General features: G+C 40.1%; 1 protein-coding gene across 1 annotated transcript; it reads right to left on the reverse strand.

The window, feature by feature from the left end:
• Positions 1–539: 539 nt before the first annotated feature.
• LOC134065831 (myosin-7-like) lies at positions 540–18,067 on the reverse strand. Its single transcript, XM_062520924.1, has 38 exons — positions 18,011–18,067; positions 16,547–16,755; positions 16,156–16,299; positions 15,916–16,072; positions 15,705–15,732; positions 15,508–15,616; positions 14,838–14,930; positions 14,666–14,729; positions 14,475–14,573; positions 13,903–14,006; positions 13,678–13,816; positions 12,948–13,066; positions 12,099–12,248; positions 11,849–12,019; positions 10,989–11,298; positions 10,832–10,902; positions 9,558–9,763; positions 9,354–9,477; positions 8,839–8,975; positions 8,258–8,513; positions 7,915–8,157; positions 7,631–7,807; positions 7,396–7,541; positions 7,216–7,306; positions 6,710–7,099; positions 6,481–6,607; positions 6,263–6,381; positions 5,719–5,915; positions 5,440–5,623; positions 5,184–5,349; positions 4,974–5,098; positions 4,537–4,845; positions 2,043–2,246; positions 1,655–1,951; positions 1,435–1,539; positions 1,219–1,314; positions 982–1,116; positions 540–650 (listed from the first exon to the last, which is right to left on the reverse strand). Exons 2-38 carry the CDS (start codon positions 16,745–16,747, stop codon positions 630–632), a joined length of 5,814 nt encoding a protein of 1,937 aa, XP_062376908.1. The 5' UTR covers positions 16,748–16,755; positions 18,011–18,067; the 3' UTR covers positions 540–629.
• Between the last annotated feature and the right edge of the window lie 414 nt (positions 18,068–18,481).

The raw sequence follows: 18,481 nt of genomic DNA on the forward strand, positions 1-18,481 counted from the left end.
AGATCTCAAGGTGCAAAAGTAAGCAAGCTTTACTATGTTGAGCATGTGCTGTGATATAATTCTTGACTTGGTTTTATTGATGTGCGGTTATACAGTGATGTGTTATACAGTGCTTTATACTGTATAATCAAACAGCTAAGGGGGTTTCGTGCCTAACAACGCCCCTTAGCTGTTCGATTATACAGTATAAAGCCCGGCCTCTCGGGGCTTATTGCTTAATTTTCTACTTGTCCCAGGTAAATGTAGTACTTTGTGCTGATTAAGTGGCATCTCAAGTCATGTGCCTGAATTAGACAGAGAGTGTATGTAATGCAAGCACACCAAGTAGGTTTATTAGGGATTATATGGAACTCTGTTAACTCAGACCTGTTAATCTGTTGATTTGGTCCCAGCTAAATGAAGTTTATAATAGGCAAATTCTGCTCACAGCATCATCAAAGAAAAAAGAAACCCCTTCCCTTCTTCTACAGTATGTAGGCCAGTGGTGAATGAATAGGTGGGATCCTTCATAAATTTTAAGAACACACAAACAACAGAAACACTTTTTAAGTGATTGTATTGGAATGCATTCCAAACTGAAAACTAAAACACGGCAAAACAAGAACTTTTCAGACATATCCATGAGAGCTTCACTCTTCATCATGTCCTTTCTGTGATACAGAAAAAAAAAATATTGTCAGCAATATGTGGATAAATATGATTGTTAGGGGTCAAAATGAACTACTATTAATCTACCAGCCACTTTCACATTTTACTAGCATTTGGCTAATGGCTAGGGCCAATTCTTGAGTCCTGATGATTGTGAATAATTCTATACTCTATAAGAGAACCTAGTTCTGCTAAAGGCTGCAACACATAGTAGAGTGTATTATAATAATAGATACTGGTTATGGCAATTATATTAGTATATTGATACCAGATATCAACACAGTGATTTAAGTATATGTCATTGAGATCTACTTGTGCAACTGTTGCTCTCACCTTGCCACCTGCATCACGGCTCTTGGTTCTCATCTTGTTGACTTGAGACTCGGCTATATCAGCTCTCTCCTCAGCCTCATCCAGCTCATGCTGCAGCTTGCGGAACTTGGTCATGTTGCTATTGGCCTGCTCTTCCTGAAATGTGCACATGATTTGCATTAATTGATTAAACAACTTTGATAAGAGATAAAATAAGGAAGAGAAGGAAAAACTAAGGAGAAAGTGGATGTCACTTACAGCCTCCTCTGATGTTCTCTTGTAGGATTTGACCTTCAGCTGCAGTTTGTCCACCAGATCCTGAAGACGATGCAAATTCTTTTTGTCCTCCTCAGTCTACAGATGGAAGAGGTGGGTGAATTTTGTGTTAGCATTTAGCATTATGTATAATAATAATAATAATAATATAATAATAATAATAAAAAAGTATGCTTGGTATGGTATTATTTAATATACCTGATAAGTGAGCTCCTTGATGCGGCGCTCATATTTACGGATTCCTTTGACAGAATCACTGGCCTTCCGTTGCTCACTTTCCACCTCACCTTCCAGCTCTCTCACCTAAATTTAGACAAGTAAAGGAAATGTTGACAAATACTGATATGTCTACCTGTAATTATATCTAGTTGAGCACAGATTCATAGAAAAGGCTCTTTAGCAAAAACACAGCATTTACCCTGGACTCCAACTTCTGGATCTGCTTCTTGCCACCCTTCATGGCGATTTGTTCTGCTTCATCCAGACGGTGCTGCAGGTCCTTGATGGTCTGCTCCATGTTCTTCTTCATGCGCTCCAGATGAGAACTGGTGTCCTGCTCCTTCTTCAGCTCCTCTGCCATCATGGCAGCATCAGTGATGGCCTTCTTGGCCTTTTCCTCTGCATTCCTGCACTCCTGCACAGCCTCCTCTACTTCATTCTGCAGCTGGGATGTATCACCCTCCAGCTTCTTCTTCTGGTTCAGCAGGCTGGTGTTCTATGTGGTCAGACAAAAATGTTCGTGATGGTCTGTTTCACATGGAATCTGTGTCATAATATATCTGAAAAACACCAATTTAAGATTTTACCTGAGAGTGTAGCAGCTGCACCCTCTCACTGACGTCCAGCAGCTCCTGTTCAGCCAGTTTCCGGCCTCTCTCAGTCTGCTCCACCAGGGACCTGAGCTCATCCAATTCAGCCTGCAGCAGATTGCTGCGTCTCTCCACAATAGCAGTGTTCTCTTTGAGATCATCATTATTACGTAGAGCGTCATCCAGCTGCAGTTGGGCATCCTGCAATGTACACATGTTAGAAATGTAGACATGTATTCTTCAGATTGTTAAAATACGGCCTAACCTTGTTGCAGTTAACTCTGGTTTGATTGTATTCAGCTATTCAAAAAGATAGTTAACCTACAGCAGAAATAAAAAGACAAAATGGATGGAATGTAGTCTAATACTGATTATTTTAAGATACTTTTGACTACATGCACAACTATCAGTAAGTGAATACACTGCAAAAAATTGCTTGTCTAATAACATCTAACCAAGTGTTTTAATCCTATATCAAGATTAACATTGTTTAAAAAAAGAACTAGTTGGTATTGTTTTCACTACAAAAACAGACTCACCTAGTGCTTTCTTATGAAATCATTTGACTTAATTTAAGGAAAGGTTTACTTATTTTAAGTCAGTTCTTCATGAAAACAATCAAATTTATCTGTCAATGCAGTAAGTAAATTTGTTGTGAAAAAGCTGGCATATCTCAGGATTCTGATGAACGTTAACTTTGAAAGATCGCTATTTTTCTTAGCCTACTGCCACCCAACTAGCTAAAAGCCACCTCCGTCATATGCTAAATGTTACTGTGTTCTGAACGTCTGTATTTTTACAGCTTGGATGCAAGGTGACAGTTCATTTAAACTTCACAACGAGTTTGGCGAATTAATATTGAAGTGTGATACGGCCAACAAATTGGAACTACTTCATAGGTGTGCAAATCTATAAAAATATCGCACACCCTTGTAGAACGCAGGATAATGGGGAATTCAACCAAGCAGTGGAATAATATAAGATGATTACACTTGGTTAGATTTCCTTTTTCCAGTGCTGAGAAGATGGAAAAATCATTAAGGGAAATCTTTAAGCGCGTTTCCATTACCCTGGCTTTGGGACTTTTTTGGGGGAAGGTACTTTTGACCGGGCCGCGACTGGCCTGGTCCTCTCAGGCGTTGTGTCTCCATTACAGTAATGGCCCTGTAAGGACCTCGCGACAACGTCATCAAATCGTTTCTTTAGTAACGTCACATGGAGGTTGTTTGTCTCGATCTGCTGATGTCACTGCGACAACCAATCTGCGCAAGGTAGCTACTAGTACCGTCCAGCGACTCTACCGGGCCGTTGTGAGTACCTACCCTCCACCAGGTACTCCATTGGTTCCTGTAAATGGCCCTGAAAACGGCCCTGTTGGAACAGCCCGGTCAGTGGAGACATGCGCACGTGGCGAAGTCCCTTAAAAAACGGCCCGGAAGTTCCGATAGTGGAAACGCACCTTTTAGAATGAGTAAAAAGTGCTACAGATGAATATGTAAGTGATAAGGTATCGTCTTTTCAGGTTGAACCAAAACCCCTCAGCTGTGCGTCGGGGTTCTTTTCGCCCCGGCCAAAACGAGAAAATAAACTTTCAGGTGTTACATGGTAACATCTTACTAGCTGGACTGTTGTCCACCGGTAATTATCGGAAAATGAGTCTCAACAGGACGAACAGAGCCCGGAACGGAGGGGTTTTGCTTTGTCTTGAAGGGACACCAGTGGACAATACATTATCCTGTTTATTATACAGCTACTTGCTAAAACTAGAAAATAAACTTAACACAGCGTGTCTTTAGCAATGACTTTGCTACCTTTCGTGGCTTCTGCGAGCAAAATAAATAGTTCTCCACACAGAAAGAACAGTTTCAGGTGTTGTGTGGCAACATCTTATTAGCTGAGTTTCACTTTCAATGAAATTTCATCAAGCGAACGGATTAGTTGCGGATTGATATGAAAGAGGTGGATCAAAAGCACAGAACCACTTGCCATTGACGGTCATTATTGCCTCCGCCAAGGAGGTTATGTTTTCTTCTGGGTTTGTTTGTCTGTCTGTCTGTCTGTCTGTCTGTCTGTCTGTTTGTCTGTCTGTTAGCAAGATAACTCAAAAACTAATGGATGGATTTCGATAAAATCAGGTAAGGTCAGAAATTATCCAAGGAAGAAACGATTACATTTTGGGAGTGATCATTATCACTGTCGGGATTCCAGAGGCTTTAATGTTTTTTTGCTTAGCGGTGTAATCTGAATAGTTTAGGTTCAAATGTATGACAACCAAGGAAGAACAATACAGGCGGAGGTCTGCGCTCTCTTGAGTGCTTTTCTAGTATGCAGCGGTCATTATAGATTTAACTGACCTCGTTGTCTCATTCCTAAACTTGACACTGTTACGTCAAGTTTAGGAATTTTAGGAAGTTTAGGAATACACACCAATGCAGTTGGTGATCTCTTTACTGTCAATGGGATTACAGAGCTCTTTGCTGCATTGTTTTACCTTCATATGTGAATGGAGACCCTTGAGCTGCTTCTGGGCCTCAGCTGCCTGCCTGTTGGCCTGACTGAGCTGGATCTCCATCTCATTGAGGTCTCCCTCCATCTTCTTCTTCACCCTGAGAGCCTCATTTCTGCTGCGAGTCTCAGACTCCAGGGAGCTCTGCAGGGTATCCACCACTCTCTGCTGGTTCCTCTTGGCCTGCTCCATCTCCTCATCCTTCTCAGTAAGTTTACGCTCAATGTCAGCTTTGACCTGATTGAACTCCAGCTGAGCTCTGAGGATCTTACCCTCCTCATGTTCAAGGGTACCCTATGGAGATATAGGAACATAATAATCTACTTAGTTATATATTTCTGTAAAAAACAAGCATCCTATGATATCTTTGAATGAGGGAAACTAGTTTTCTGATTATTTTGATCTGTATAATTGTACAGTACCTCAGCTTCCTCTAGGGCAGTCTGGATCTCTGCTTTCTCTTGCTCAAGTGTCTTCCTGGCCTTCTCAAGCTCATGAATGCTCTTTCCAGTCTCACCAAGTTGCTCAGTGAGATCAGAAATTTCCTCTGGAAAGCAGATGAAGATTAGTTAGTTGTGTGGTGTCACTTTGTCAATTATATAAGTTTTGTCTTAAGGGAGCATCAAACAGACCTTGGAGATTTTTGTTCTCCCTCTTCATGGTCTCAAGGTGATCCAAAGATTCCTCATAAGAGTTCTTGAGTTTGAAGAGCTCAGTGCCAAGAGATCTGGACTCTTTCTGGGAGCTCTCCAGCTCAGTCTGGGACTCCTCATACTTCTGCTTCCACTCAGATAAGACCTGTTCAGGTGAAAATCTTTCAGTGAAATCTGATAAACATGTGAAGGAATATTGGCCATGGTGTTTTTGATCATTTCACTGTTTTCTTACCTTATCAAAGTTTCTTTGTCTCTTGTCTAGAGCAGCAGCAGCAGCATTGGATCGCTCCACATCTACCATGAGATCTTCAATCTCATTCTGCAGTCTATGCTTAGTTTTCTCCAGGGAGGAGCATTTGGCATTGACGGCCTCCACAGCTTCCTCTGCATCTTGCAGACGTTGAGCCAGCTTTTTCCTGAGGAAAAAATAATTGAAAGTGACAAATGTACATGCCATGTCTAAGCATCAGTTTTAAACAATTCATACAGAGTCAGTTCCCCAGGGCCTTACTTGGCATCTTCCAGCTCCTCAGTTCTCTGTATGGCATCAGTCTCGTACTTGGTTCTCCACTGAGCCACCTCAGAGTTGGCCTTGGAGAGACTGCGCTGCAGCTCAGCCTTGGCCTCCTGCTCCTCCTCATACTGCTCCCTCAGGAGGTCAGAGTCGTGGCGAGCAGACTGCACTGCATGGGCTAGTGCGTTCTTGGCCTGTGGATAGGATAAGATTAGACTTGGAAAACCGAGCCTGCTCTGCCGCCGATTGGATTTCGCTCTGCAGCTCAGGCCGGAAACCTACACATTTATCTATCCTGCTTCCTGTCCACATTTGATGGAACCAATCACAAACTAGCTTATCCACCAGGCACTCCTGGATTATTGGTGTAATTGGTTGAAGGACTATCCAGATGTGTAGAGAGTCATTTGAATTATGCCCATTGATCATGCCACTTGTACAGTAGAAACATAGCACAGACTTCCCAGACTAATGTTCAATCTTAAAAGATTGAGCTTAGTCTGGTGATAATTGAAAGATTCTTTCTGCAAGTTATCAATACCTTCACTTCCTCCTCAAGTTGCCTCTTGAGATCCTCAGCCTGCTGCGTGTAGGACTGTTTGCCTCTTGTCAGTTGAGAAACAAGTGAGTCTTTCTCTTCCAACTGTCTTGCAAGCTCACCTTGATGAACAGAATATACATATTCCAATTGTAATGCTTCTTTTCTTTTTTTTTTCTAAATACATTAAATTAATAAGTTGTTTTACCAATTTGACTTACCATTTTCAGTTTGAAGCTTGGCTTTCTGCATGGTGAAGTCATTGATGGAGCGCTGGCCTTCCTCAGCCTTGGTTCTGTATTCAGTCATCTGGTCCTCCAGTGTTCTGCACATCTTCTCCAAGTTTGTCTGACAAAATAATACAGAATGTTGTACTGATGTACTATTTCCTGAAAACTGTTGTCGATATAGAGAGTTCAGTGAGACCCATTATACAGGTTTTATACAAACCTTGGCCTTAGAGACCTGCTCCATGTTGGAGACAATATCATCCAACTCCAGACGGAGCTCGCTCTTCTCCTTCTCAAGCTTTTGCTTCACTCTCTGAAGGTTGTCAATCTGCTCCCCAAGGTCAGCTACACTGTCTGCATGCTTCTTCCTCAGTGTGGAAGCAGTGGCCTCATGTTGCAGAGTGGACTCTTCGAGGTCTCTGCGCAGCTTCTGGAACTCAGCCTCCCTCTTCTTGTTCATCTCAATCTGGGCAGCAGTGGCACCTCCAGCCTCCTCCAGCCTCTCACTGATCTCCTCCAGCTCTCTGGCCAGGTCTGCCCGCTGCTTCTCCACTTTGGCTCGGGCAGCTCTCTCAGCCTCCAGCTCTTCCTCCAGCTCCTCAATGCGAGCCTAAGGACAGTAAAATAGGAAGTGTATTTTATTTGTATTGAATTCTGTGATAGATATACATATGTTTTCACAAAATGTTATGTTTTATTTCTTAATAGTTTTTATTCTTCATTTACCTGCAGCTCCTTCAGTTTCTTCTGGAGCTGGGCACTCATAGCTTGTTCATCTTCAATCTTGCTATTAAGTTGACTGATCTCAAAGTCTTTCCTGTATTGAAACAGCCAATGAAAATATCAATGGAATATATGTTTTCTCTGTTTTTGTTACTTATAGGTGACTGTCTGGTTTGTACATACTTCTTCAGCCGCTCTTCTAGCTGCTGTTTGTCATTCTCCAAATCCATAAGACTTTCTTGGGTCAACTTTAAGTCACCCTCAAGCTTCCTCTTAGCTCTCTCAAGATCCATCCTGAGTTTCTTTTCCTGTTCCAGGGACCCCTCAAGCTATTTCGGATGGGGAAAAAAAGGAATTGTGTAAGTGTCTATCAATTTCACACAGCGAAAAAAAGATGCCTCTTGTTTTTATTGCCTACATCATCAACTTGCTGTTCCAGCTTGGTTTTGGCCTTGGTCAGAGTGTTAACTTTGTCCTCCTCACTCTGAAGGTCATCCAGCGTTTGCTGATGAGCCTCCTGCAGTGCTTTCTTCTCCTTGGTCAGCTTGGCAATGATTTCATCCAGTGCTGCCATCTCTTCAGTCAGATTTTTAACCTAAAAGTAAAGTCGAACATTGTCAAATTATTGCTTGATTACTTAGTTACTTGACTTGATTAGTAACATTTTTCTTGGTGATTAGAAAGATTTTCAGTTCTGCTAACCTTATTCTCAGTGGCATGTTTCTCTTTCTCTACTTTAGCTAGGGTGAGCTCCAGATCATCAATATCCTTCTTTAGCTCAGAGCACTCATCCTCCAACTTCCTCTTCTTTGCAGTCAACTCTGAATTCATCTCCTCTTCATCTTCCAGTCTCTCAGCCAGCTCCTTGGATTTGGCCTCAAGCTGGATCTTGCTCTTGATCAGACCTTCACATCGCTCCTCAGCATCACAAAGACTGTCTTGTTCCTGTAATGAAGTATTGTAGATTGTCGATCATTAATATTTAAGTTTATAATTTAACTTTGAGTAATAAATAGTTGCTGGTTAAATTGTAGAGTATACTCACAGTCTGGACTTGAAGTTGGAGGTCATTTTTCTCTTGGACAATCGAAACCATTTTCTCCTCCAGCTCTTTTCTACGAGCCTCAGATTTGGCATAGGCCTCCTTCAGCTTCAGGAATTCTTCCTTCATGTTTGCCATCTCTTTCTCAGACTCAGCAGACTTCAGCAGGGGCTTGATCTTGAAGTACATTTTCATCCAGGGCCAATTCTTGACCCCCATGAATGCACGGACGTTCCACTGAATGACAAGAAGGGCATCCCTGAAGATTTGAAAGGGGAAAAATTTGCAATGAAGAGAAACACAGATGATATTATTCAGAATTTGTGTGTTTGCATTGTGTGTTGTGGTCACACTTTCATATTTAACACATGTTGATTAAGCAATGTTTTGTTGCTTACAGAAAATAATTGCAATGAATAAATGGAATTTTCCAATAGAATGGAAAATTCTCAAATTCACCTGCATACCTGATATGAAGAATAGTTTCTTGATCGATTGAATGATTATTAAACCACTGTTACTTGCTTGCTGTGTGTACATTTTTGTGGAATGACATTCGTCATTCAATCAGTAAACCCATTTACCTGCGTTCAACAATCTTCTGGAATTCAATTCTTGCCAGCATGCCTCTTGCTCTTGATTGCAAACCAGTGATGATTAGAGCAAGACGATCGTCTCTCATTTCCTCAAGGACACCCAGGAGACCAGCTTTGAAGAACACCTTTGATTCAACAGTTTTGTTTAGAATTAGAATGCTATATTGCTTAACATGAATTTTAGAGTTTTGGTGCATGAGATATGTCAAAGACATTGCAAACTCTGCCAGCAGCCCATTTGTTTATGACCCAAAAGCTATTTAACACTTTTTTTATCAATATTAATTTGATTTTTCTGGGGTTTCCAACTCGAATTACCAAGTACATTGTGCTTAGCCTGCATGGTTTATGAAAATGACAGATGTGTTAATCAGTCCTGTGCTTGTCCATATACAATCAATATGAAATTGAACTGATGACACCTTTCAGAAAAGATACATCAGAAAGTGTTGCCGGTTTTTACTTTAACATTGAATGTTTATGAACATTATACTGTAAGGCACCTTAGTGTGTCCGAATCTGTACTGCTCATGGTCAATATCCAGGGATCCAAGCAGTTTTTCTGCTCCTTTCTTCGGGTCAATGAACTGTCCCTCAGGGATAGCTGCAGGATTCAGGATACGGTATCTAAAGAGTTTAAAATAGTCCTGATATAGACATGTTCTCTCAATGTTGTTATGAGAAATGTATACTAAAACATATTGTACCTTTGTTTGAAGTCAGGATACTGGATCCTGTTGGGGAAGCCCTTTCTGCAGATCCTGATGCCTTCCAGCACACCGTTACAGCGCAGCTGGTGCATGACCAGAGGATTCTCCATGGCCCCAGGAGTCTTGGTCTCGTTGGGGATGATGCAGCGCACAAAGTGGGGGTGAGTTGACCTCAAGTTGGTCATCAGCTTGTTCAGATTCTCCTGTTGTTCAGACATTAAAATGAAATCATTTATCAGTAGCACTACACAGAACCCCTGTTGGCGCATTCATTTATATAAATAGATAGATAGATAGTTAAATAGATAGATAGATAGATATGCAGATAGATTGATATATTTCATTGCCACACAACAATATTGGCAGTGATTGTTTACAGAATGTAGGCTTCAGTAGGTCAAGCCAAAAAGGGAGAAAAGTACTGTACGACGGAGGATTAGTGCCACATGAAAATAATATTTTTTCAATAACTTCGAGAATAAAGTCATAATGTTAGGAGAATAAAGTAATTAATTACGAGATTAAAGTCATTAATTATGAGAATAAAGTTGTTTGTTACGAGAATAAAGTCATACATTTCTAGAATAAAGTCATTAATTATGAGAATAAAGTTGTTTATAATGAGAATAAAGTAATTAATTATGAGAATAAAGTAATTAATTACGAGAATAGAGTCATTAATTACGAGAATAACTTTGTTTATTATCCTCGCAGGACTCAAGTTTCAGTTTCATGAATGAGCCGAATCAGCGATTCAACAAAACTAGTTCGAATCTAACGACGTTTCAAACTTAGCTTGCGTAAAATGTGTAACGTCTATGCATTTATGGACGATGGTATAGAAATCATAAACAGCAACAGCGCAACCATCTTATTGTCAATATAGGCCTACGACTTTATTCTCGTAACTTAATTCTTTATTCTCATAATAAACGACTTTATTCTCATAATTAATGACTTTATTCTCGTAATTAACAACTTTATTCTCATAATTAATGACTTTATTCTCGTAATAAATGACTTTATTCTTGTAATTAACTACTTTATTAATTACTTTATTCTCGTTATTAACTACTTTATTCCCGTAACTAATGACTTTATTCTCATAATTTATTACTTTATTCTCCTAATTAATGACTAAGGAACGAAAAAATGTACGATAAAAATCATTTTAAATAAATAAATAATTTGTTTTGTGTTCAGGGGTCTGAAGCATCTCTAGCATCTTCCAGAGATACATACTGATAACATACTGCACTTGTCATACTTACCCTATGAAGGGCAGATACAGTCTGGAAAGAAGAACCCTTCTTCTTCTTGCCGCCAGACTTCTCTTCTTGGGCTATTAAAATGTCACATCTCCATCAGCTCTTTACACATTAATTCATCATTATCACAGGATTAGTAAGGAAAAGATTGACAGAATACCTGATTCAGCACCAGCATAGCCAGCGAAGAGAGCACACAACATCTTAAGAGATGATTTCTGAAAAAGTCCGACCACAGTCTCATTGAGAGGGTCTTTGTTCTTCACCAGCCAGTTGCCAATGTTATAATCAACAGTGCCAGCATAGTGAACCAGGGAGAAATGGGCCTCTGGTCTCCCCTTGACAATCCTTGGCTTCTGGAAGCAGGCATTTTTGCCCAAGTGGTTGTCATAAAGCTTAGCTTTGAATGTTGAATCACTGGCCTTGGGAAACATGCACTCCTCTTCAAGGATGGACATGATACCCATGGGCTAGGGAGGAAAGAATATGGAAGTATGATTCTTCTGATGACATTTTACACGAACAACCACACAAATAAGAAAGCTAATGTAGGTGTCCTGAGTGCCATGAAAGGCGCTCCAAATAAAATGTATTATTAGTATTATTAAAGGTATACTATGCAGGATTGGCGATTTCATCGCCGGTTTCGCTTTCACTTTTCATTTTCGCTCGTTTTATTCTTGCATATTTCTCTGCAGAGCTTCCCCTACAGCTTTATAGTGTATATTTGACAAAACTCCTCCATCGGTCAGTCTGCCGTGCCTTTTCATGAGACTTTACATGACACTTCCTGGAGTAGAGCATGGGTGCGTGCCCGGTGTCTCCTGAAGTTGCAAGTGTGGTTTTACCGCTACAGACCACTAGAGTGGCCAAAAAACACACCGTTCGACCGGTAATGACTCATTTAATCATATATAACAGTATGGAACGAATTGATTAACTAAAAAACGTTGCATAGTATACCTTTAATAGTGATCTATGCCTTAAAATAAATATGTCCGTAAATAAAAAGTCACTCACTTTCTCAATGAGCTCAATGCAAGCAGCCAAGTCCATGCCAAAGTCAATGAACGTCCACTCAATGCCTTCCTTCTTGTACTCCTCTTGCTCCAGCACAAACATGTGGTGATTGAAGAACTGCTGCAGCTTCTCATTAGTGAAGTTGATGCACAGTTGTTCAAAGGTGTTGAACTGAAAGACAATGGGGATTTTGTTAATGTTATATATTTTGTTTAAAATCAGAGTGTTTGTCTTAGCTTTAAAAACTCACATCAAAGATCTCAAATCCAGCAATATCCAGCACACCAATGAAGTGCTGGCGAGGCTGTTTGGTGTCCAAGGTCAGGTTGATCTTGACAACCATCCAGTTGAACATCTTCTCATACACTGACTTGGAGAGGGCTCCAATAGAGTAGTACACCTAAGGATGAAGGGCAAATCAATAATATGAAAAATGCCAATGGATGAGGTTTGACAGCTGTACTAATGATGCAGTTAAACACTCAACTTGTTAGATAGGCATGGGTTTATATCAGCGCTGTTATTTAAAGTAACGCCAAAGCACTTTTCCTCTGTCTCATGAACACTCTTTGTTTATCCAGCAAATAACAATGTCCACAGACAGGGTAGAGTATGTTGCATGATTTTATGAAAGTATGATGTATTGCGACATTGAAGAAAAAAAAAGTCAGATTTGTAGTTTCGTATGTCTTATTCCATCATACTATAGAACGGCTACCCGATCTGGTACACTTGCAAAAAAATCTTGCACAGTGTACCTTGAATTGCTATACTTTGTACATGACACATTACTGACTTGGACAGGGATCCAATAGAGTAGTACACCTAAAATTGAAGGTGAAATTAATAGCAAGAAAAATGCCAATGGATGATGTGTGACAGCTGTACTAATGATAGAATTAAACACCAACAGGCATGGGTTTATAACAGCCCTGTTATTTAAGGTAAAAATCTTGCATTATGTACCTACAGTATGTTAGCTTTACCTTGTACAAAACATACAGTATTAGTGACTCAGTGTAGTTAGCTACTATTAATATGTATCATGCTTATAATACTATCATTTCACAAGAGCTCTGATTCTGAATTCTGATATTACCTGATTTACATTCTGTCCTTTGGTGACCCACTCGTTTCCTACTTTGACCCTTGGGTGACACAGACCCTTGATGAGGTCAGCAGAGTTCAGGCCCATGAGGTAAGCGACTTTGTCGGCATCTGGCATTAAAACCGCACAGTTACAGTTATCTACCCATATTTAACTATAATATGTAAGGGATAATGCATAGAACGCTGGTCATTATTGGGAAATATGTCCCGACAGCACGAACAGGACCCTGGTGTGCCAGTGGATTTTCCCGATTTTCTTTACATTATCCCGCTTATTACACGGCTACTTGCCAAAGCAAAAAAGTGTACTCCACATGATATGACTGCACATTATTTGTTACGGTTTTATCGTGGCTTTAGAAACAAATAGTTTAGAAACAAATAGTTACAAATAGAAACAAAATAGTTTGTAACACAAGCTGAACTCCAATCAAACATTCTTTAGAACGCAGCTGATCAAACGATTGCTTTCACTTTTGAATGAAGTTCTGCTGGTGACCGGACTACTTGGGAAGTGATAGGAAAGTCGTGAATCAGAAGTACAAATCCTGTTTTCCTTGACAGCGGTCTGTTATACTTAGCAACAGTCAGTTATTCAGAAATAACAGACCTCCGAATGTTGGGAAGGCCCATTGAAGTGAATGGAGCATTCTGCAGTATTTTATGAAGAGTGGTGTAATAAGTGGGAATAACATCCAACATGAAAAATTACTACACACCCTCAGTGCCATCAGCCTCTGCCTGCTCCTCTCTCTGCTTGTTCTTGAACTTCATGTTGCCATAGTGCATAATGGAACCAGTCAGCTTGTAAATACCGTTTTTCTCCTCTTGAGAAAAGCCCAGCACATCAAAGGCATCCTGTCACAAAACAAATATTTCATTAAGTAACTTAATACATACCCCCCCGTGTATGTATATTGGAAAGTTAAAGCAGGCCTACGCACATCAGTAGCCATCAGCTCATCAGCATCACAAATAGAGGCTACTTGTGTCTCTCCTTGGGAGATGAACGCGTAGTCATAAGGGTTGGAGGTGATCAACAACATCTCTGCAGAAAGCAAGACCATAGGCCAAGTAAAGCTACTATAACTGAGCTAAGGAAACAATTTATTAATTAGACCCTGTGTCCAACAATCATGTTTTTGTGCTGACAGTGCCCTCAACCACCTTTTAACAGCGCTTTGCTCTGCACTCTCAGTGTTTGTTGTGAGGTTATGAGGTTTCCCCCTCTTCAATCATGATTGGCCGTCCAGAGAGAACAAGTGACATTGACAAGTCCATTGCTGTTCTAAAAGATGAACAGATTTAAACTTTAAGCACTCTGAGCACTGTGTAAAAATACAGTCAGCGGCGACTGCGTTTTACCACTGAGGGCGCTGAGCGTTGTGAATGCTGAAATTCATAGAATTTGTATTGAAAATAGCTGCTGTCAGTGCAAAAAACGTGATTGGTGGACACAGGCCTTTATTTCTCTTTCATGCACTCAAATGCCTGGAGATATACATGCATTTCTCACCCAGCAGCTCCGGTTTCTGTTGGGATAGGATCTGGTAGAAGATGTGGTAGTCTCTCTCAGCCTTGAGCTGAAAAGTGACCCGGGATTTCTCCAGCAAATCTGGGGGATTGAAGAGTAATTATCAATTTCAAGCTATTGCTTTGGTCTCCACAGATGAAGATGGTCAAAAAGGGCTTATACTGTATACTTACAGGTCTCAATATCTGCTGAGGACAGCTTGCCACTCACACCGAAGTGGATACGGATGAATTTACCCTAGCATGGGTGACACATCAAAATTAAATATGGCAGTGATAGAAGAGTGGATTTTGAGTTGGAATTCACAAGAGTGGATTTCGAGTTGAAAATCAATAGAGGGCTTACGAATCGGGAGGAGTTGTCATTTCTGATGGTCTTGGCGTTACCAAAAGCCTCCAGAGCAGGGTTACACTGGATGATTTGATCTTCCAATGTGCCCTGGGGAAAAAATACAGAATATACTGTGTCAATTCATCTTTATAATGGAGTCTTGGAGACTCGCCTGGCCCCAGCAGTATCTCTGCCCATTTTCATTTTACTGAGAAGATACTAGTTTGGCTCCTGTCAATGTGTATTCCTCAGCCACCAGGATGGCAGGTTAATCAACAACTTTTAGTTTTAGTTTAGTTTAGTTAGTTTTGAAATCAGAAGTGGCCGTGGTAAAAGGTAATAGTCATACCTGCACAAATCGACAAGTTGCAGTTTGAAGAATACGTGAATTTATATAGGAAAGGTAAATACATCATATCCTTATTGCTAATGTTGTTTATTAGCAGTTTGTAGAGGTTAGGCGAATTAGGAAATAGCATTAGGAATCACTGATCAATGTGATTGGTTAAGCTGGACCTGTGATTTCAAAGGTAACGTAAAATACAAATCCAGTATGTTGCAAGAGTTGGAAGCATTTCCCAATTATGAGTGGCCAGAGTTCAAGTGAGTGAGTCTGGTGAAACAGGGCTACTTGGAGACACATCCCAAGTGGAAATTATGTCCAGCACACAGTGAGGTGATTTACCTTTTTCTCCATACTGGGGTCCTTCTTTCCAGGGGATGCTGCTGCAATGCTAGCAAAGTACTGGATGACTCTTTTGGTGTTCACAGTCTTTCCGGCACCAGATTCTCCGCTGTTGGTTAAAAAAAAAGTATGTAAAGGTTAACTCCTCATCAACAAGTCAACAAGAATTTTAGAATCAAAGACTGGATTATACTCACGTGATGAGGACAGACTGGTTCTCTCTGTCTGTGTAATAATGTACAAGCATGAAATGTTACTATAAAATCAAGAACATGTTATATTAATGAATTCATGATATATTCATGATATTTAAAAGCAACATGACAATTCATTGATGACCTTTTGTCATCAATTTTCAATATATACGCATTTAGTGTTAAGGTGGTTGTTTTATCAGAAGATCTTTACCTGCGAGCATGTACTGGTAAGCATTGTCAGAGATGGAGAAGATGTGGGGAGGGGCTTCTGATCTTTTCTTGCCTCTGTAAGCAGCCACAACTTCCTTGTCGTACACTGGCAACCACTTGTAGGGATTGACAGTGACACAGAACAGCCCAGAGTAGGTCTGTACAAATGAACATACAATTGATTATGACTAATGTAAGCAATACATGCTACTAATGGACAGAGTGTCATGTTTGTGCTCACGTAGATCATCCAGGCTGCGTAACGCTCTTTGAGGTTAAACAGCACAGCAGGCTCATGCAGGAAGGTGAACATCGCCATGTCCTCAATTTTGTCATACTTTGGTGGGTTTTGTTGGTGGACATGGTCCTCTTTCACGGTGACAGTCTGTGTAATAGAAACAAAATCAGTCTCTTTAGTCAAGCTCTCCTTCATCTTTGTGTAACATATATAGTTAGAGAAATGTATTAAAAAAAATGACAAAAAATTGCATTTCCATAGTAAGCTGAACGTAAGTGAGCTTTCAAGTTAAAAATAATAGCTAAATGGAAAAATAAAAGGAATGCCAGTGATTTAGTTAGGTCAATAAGTAAAACCTCATAAATAGGTTTAAAATGTATTTGCCATGCATTACCTTATCAAACTCAGTAAGAACAGTGACTTTGTCACCGTCTCTGCTTTGGACCGTTCCCTTCACAAATTCAACCTCAGGGTCCACCACAAAGCAGGCCCTCTTAATGTCAAAGGGGCGAGTCTGGGCCTCCAGACGCTCCATATCTGACTTCCTCAGAAATGGGGCCGCATGCCCAAACTCTGCCATCAATGCATCACCCATGGTGAAGACTGCAATGTGAATTATATGAACTAGTTAATTCCAGCACAGAGAAAGCATGAGTCCTCATGGATGAGGAACATGATTATAACAATATGTCAAGCACTGACAAGTCAAAATGTTTTAAAAGTTCAATTTTACATCTTAAGACTAGCATGTGACAGAGTCCTTTAGCCAATACTGTTAAGATACTCAGGTGAGTGTTGAGTTGTTTCAAGATAAGATTTCAAATGAATAAAGTAGATCTGTAGAATCAGATTGGTGAAGTTTACCTGGTTTGAAACAAGATATTACAAAAAGTATGGTAATAAAAATACACCAGTAGGTTTTATATACAGTATCTTGGTTTTCATTAGGAGGGGACTCATGAAATGAGTTTTTATGACATTTCATTAGGAGGGGACTCTTTTTCAAGCCTGTTTTTCCCCTCATAGCAGCATACAGTATATGCTTCATATTTTAAATCATTACTGGCACATTGAGAACTGTTAGCTAACAACGTAATTGACTAACAACCTTCCTATGGTCAAATGGGCATTTTGATTACCCTTGGTCAGGTTTTTGCAAAAAATAACAGTGCTAAAATGGCATACTCCGTCTCCTACATTCAGGCAAAATATCAGTCCTAGTGTTATTGTAACATAGAGCAGCCTATTGCTACACCAACACTGGGTTGGATTTACAGGTAAAGTTATCTGTCGGCTCAAATTACACCTACAACAGAGGAGCTTCTTTGTTAACATCAGCAACAAATCTTCAAGAAGAATTTGATTTTCTCATACAGTAGTTATGCTTATGACTCCCAAATGCACAGTACTTGGCCCTGTCACCTACTGACTATGGTCCTCTTGAATCTGTTCCTCAGTATATAGAACAACTTAAACATTGTCCTTGAGAGTCATCAACAGAGTGACAACAAGAGTTCTGATGTCAAAGCATGATTTAGAGAAGCTCTCCAGCAGTACTGATTACTGCAATAGGCTTTTCACAGGCCTCTCTTAATATTCCATCAGATTGTTTCAGGTGATACAAAATACATAAGCTAGGGTTCTCACTAAAAAAAAGAACCTTATATGGTCCCAATACCTACAGTCTGTCTCTACATTAGCTTCCAGTAAGTCACAGACTTTCTTGTTTATGAATCACTAATGGTACAAAAAAAGTACATAAAGTAAAGTAAAGCACATTGAATTATCCCTGTGTATGAAATGTGCTATACTGTATAAATACACTTGTTTTAGTGACATTTACAGTTGTAAATCTCACCTTGTTTTGGTCAAGCCTCAGTTGGTCTGTTAACTTACGCAGATATGATGTCACTTGCTGTAAGTGAACAGACAAGAACCAATCAGATCACACAGTGTTGCAGCAGCAGTGCTGCAGGTACACTCTGAGTCCTTGCTCAGAATGCTAACTGAACAGATCCATATGTCTATCTCTGAGTGTAGTCAGCCATGTTTCTACAATATATTCATATGTCTACATATCCATTTACGTACTGTAGCATCCTTGTATCCTCATCAATCTAACTTTCTGTCTATCTATTAATCTGTTTCTCAGCTTTTCTCAGTAGCAGCATATTGACTACTGGGTCTTTGTTGGTCTTTCCTGTATCTTCCCCAAATGTCAATTCCATGGTTGATTCACCCTTTTTATAGGGTTTTTATCAGCTATGCCTCTGTGTCCACTATCCAAATGTCTGTCCATCCATTTAGCTATCATTCTGCCTATCTGCTT

The sequence above is a fragment of the Sardina pilchardus genome, chromosome 19 (genome assembly GCF_963854185.1).
Source record: "Sardina pilchardus chromosome 19, fSarPil1.1, whole genome shotgun sequence".
NCBI lineage: Eukaryota > Metazoa > Chordata > Actinopteri > Clupeiformes > Clupeidae > Sardina > Sardina pilchardus.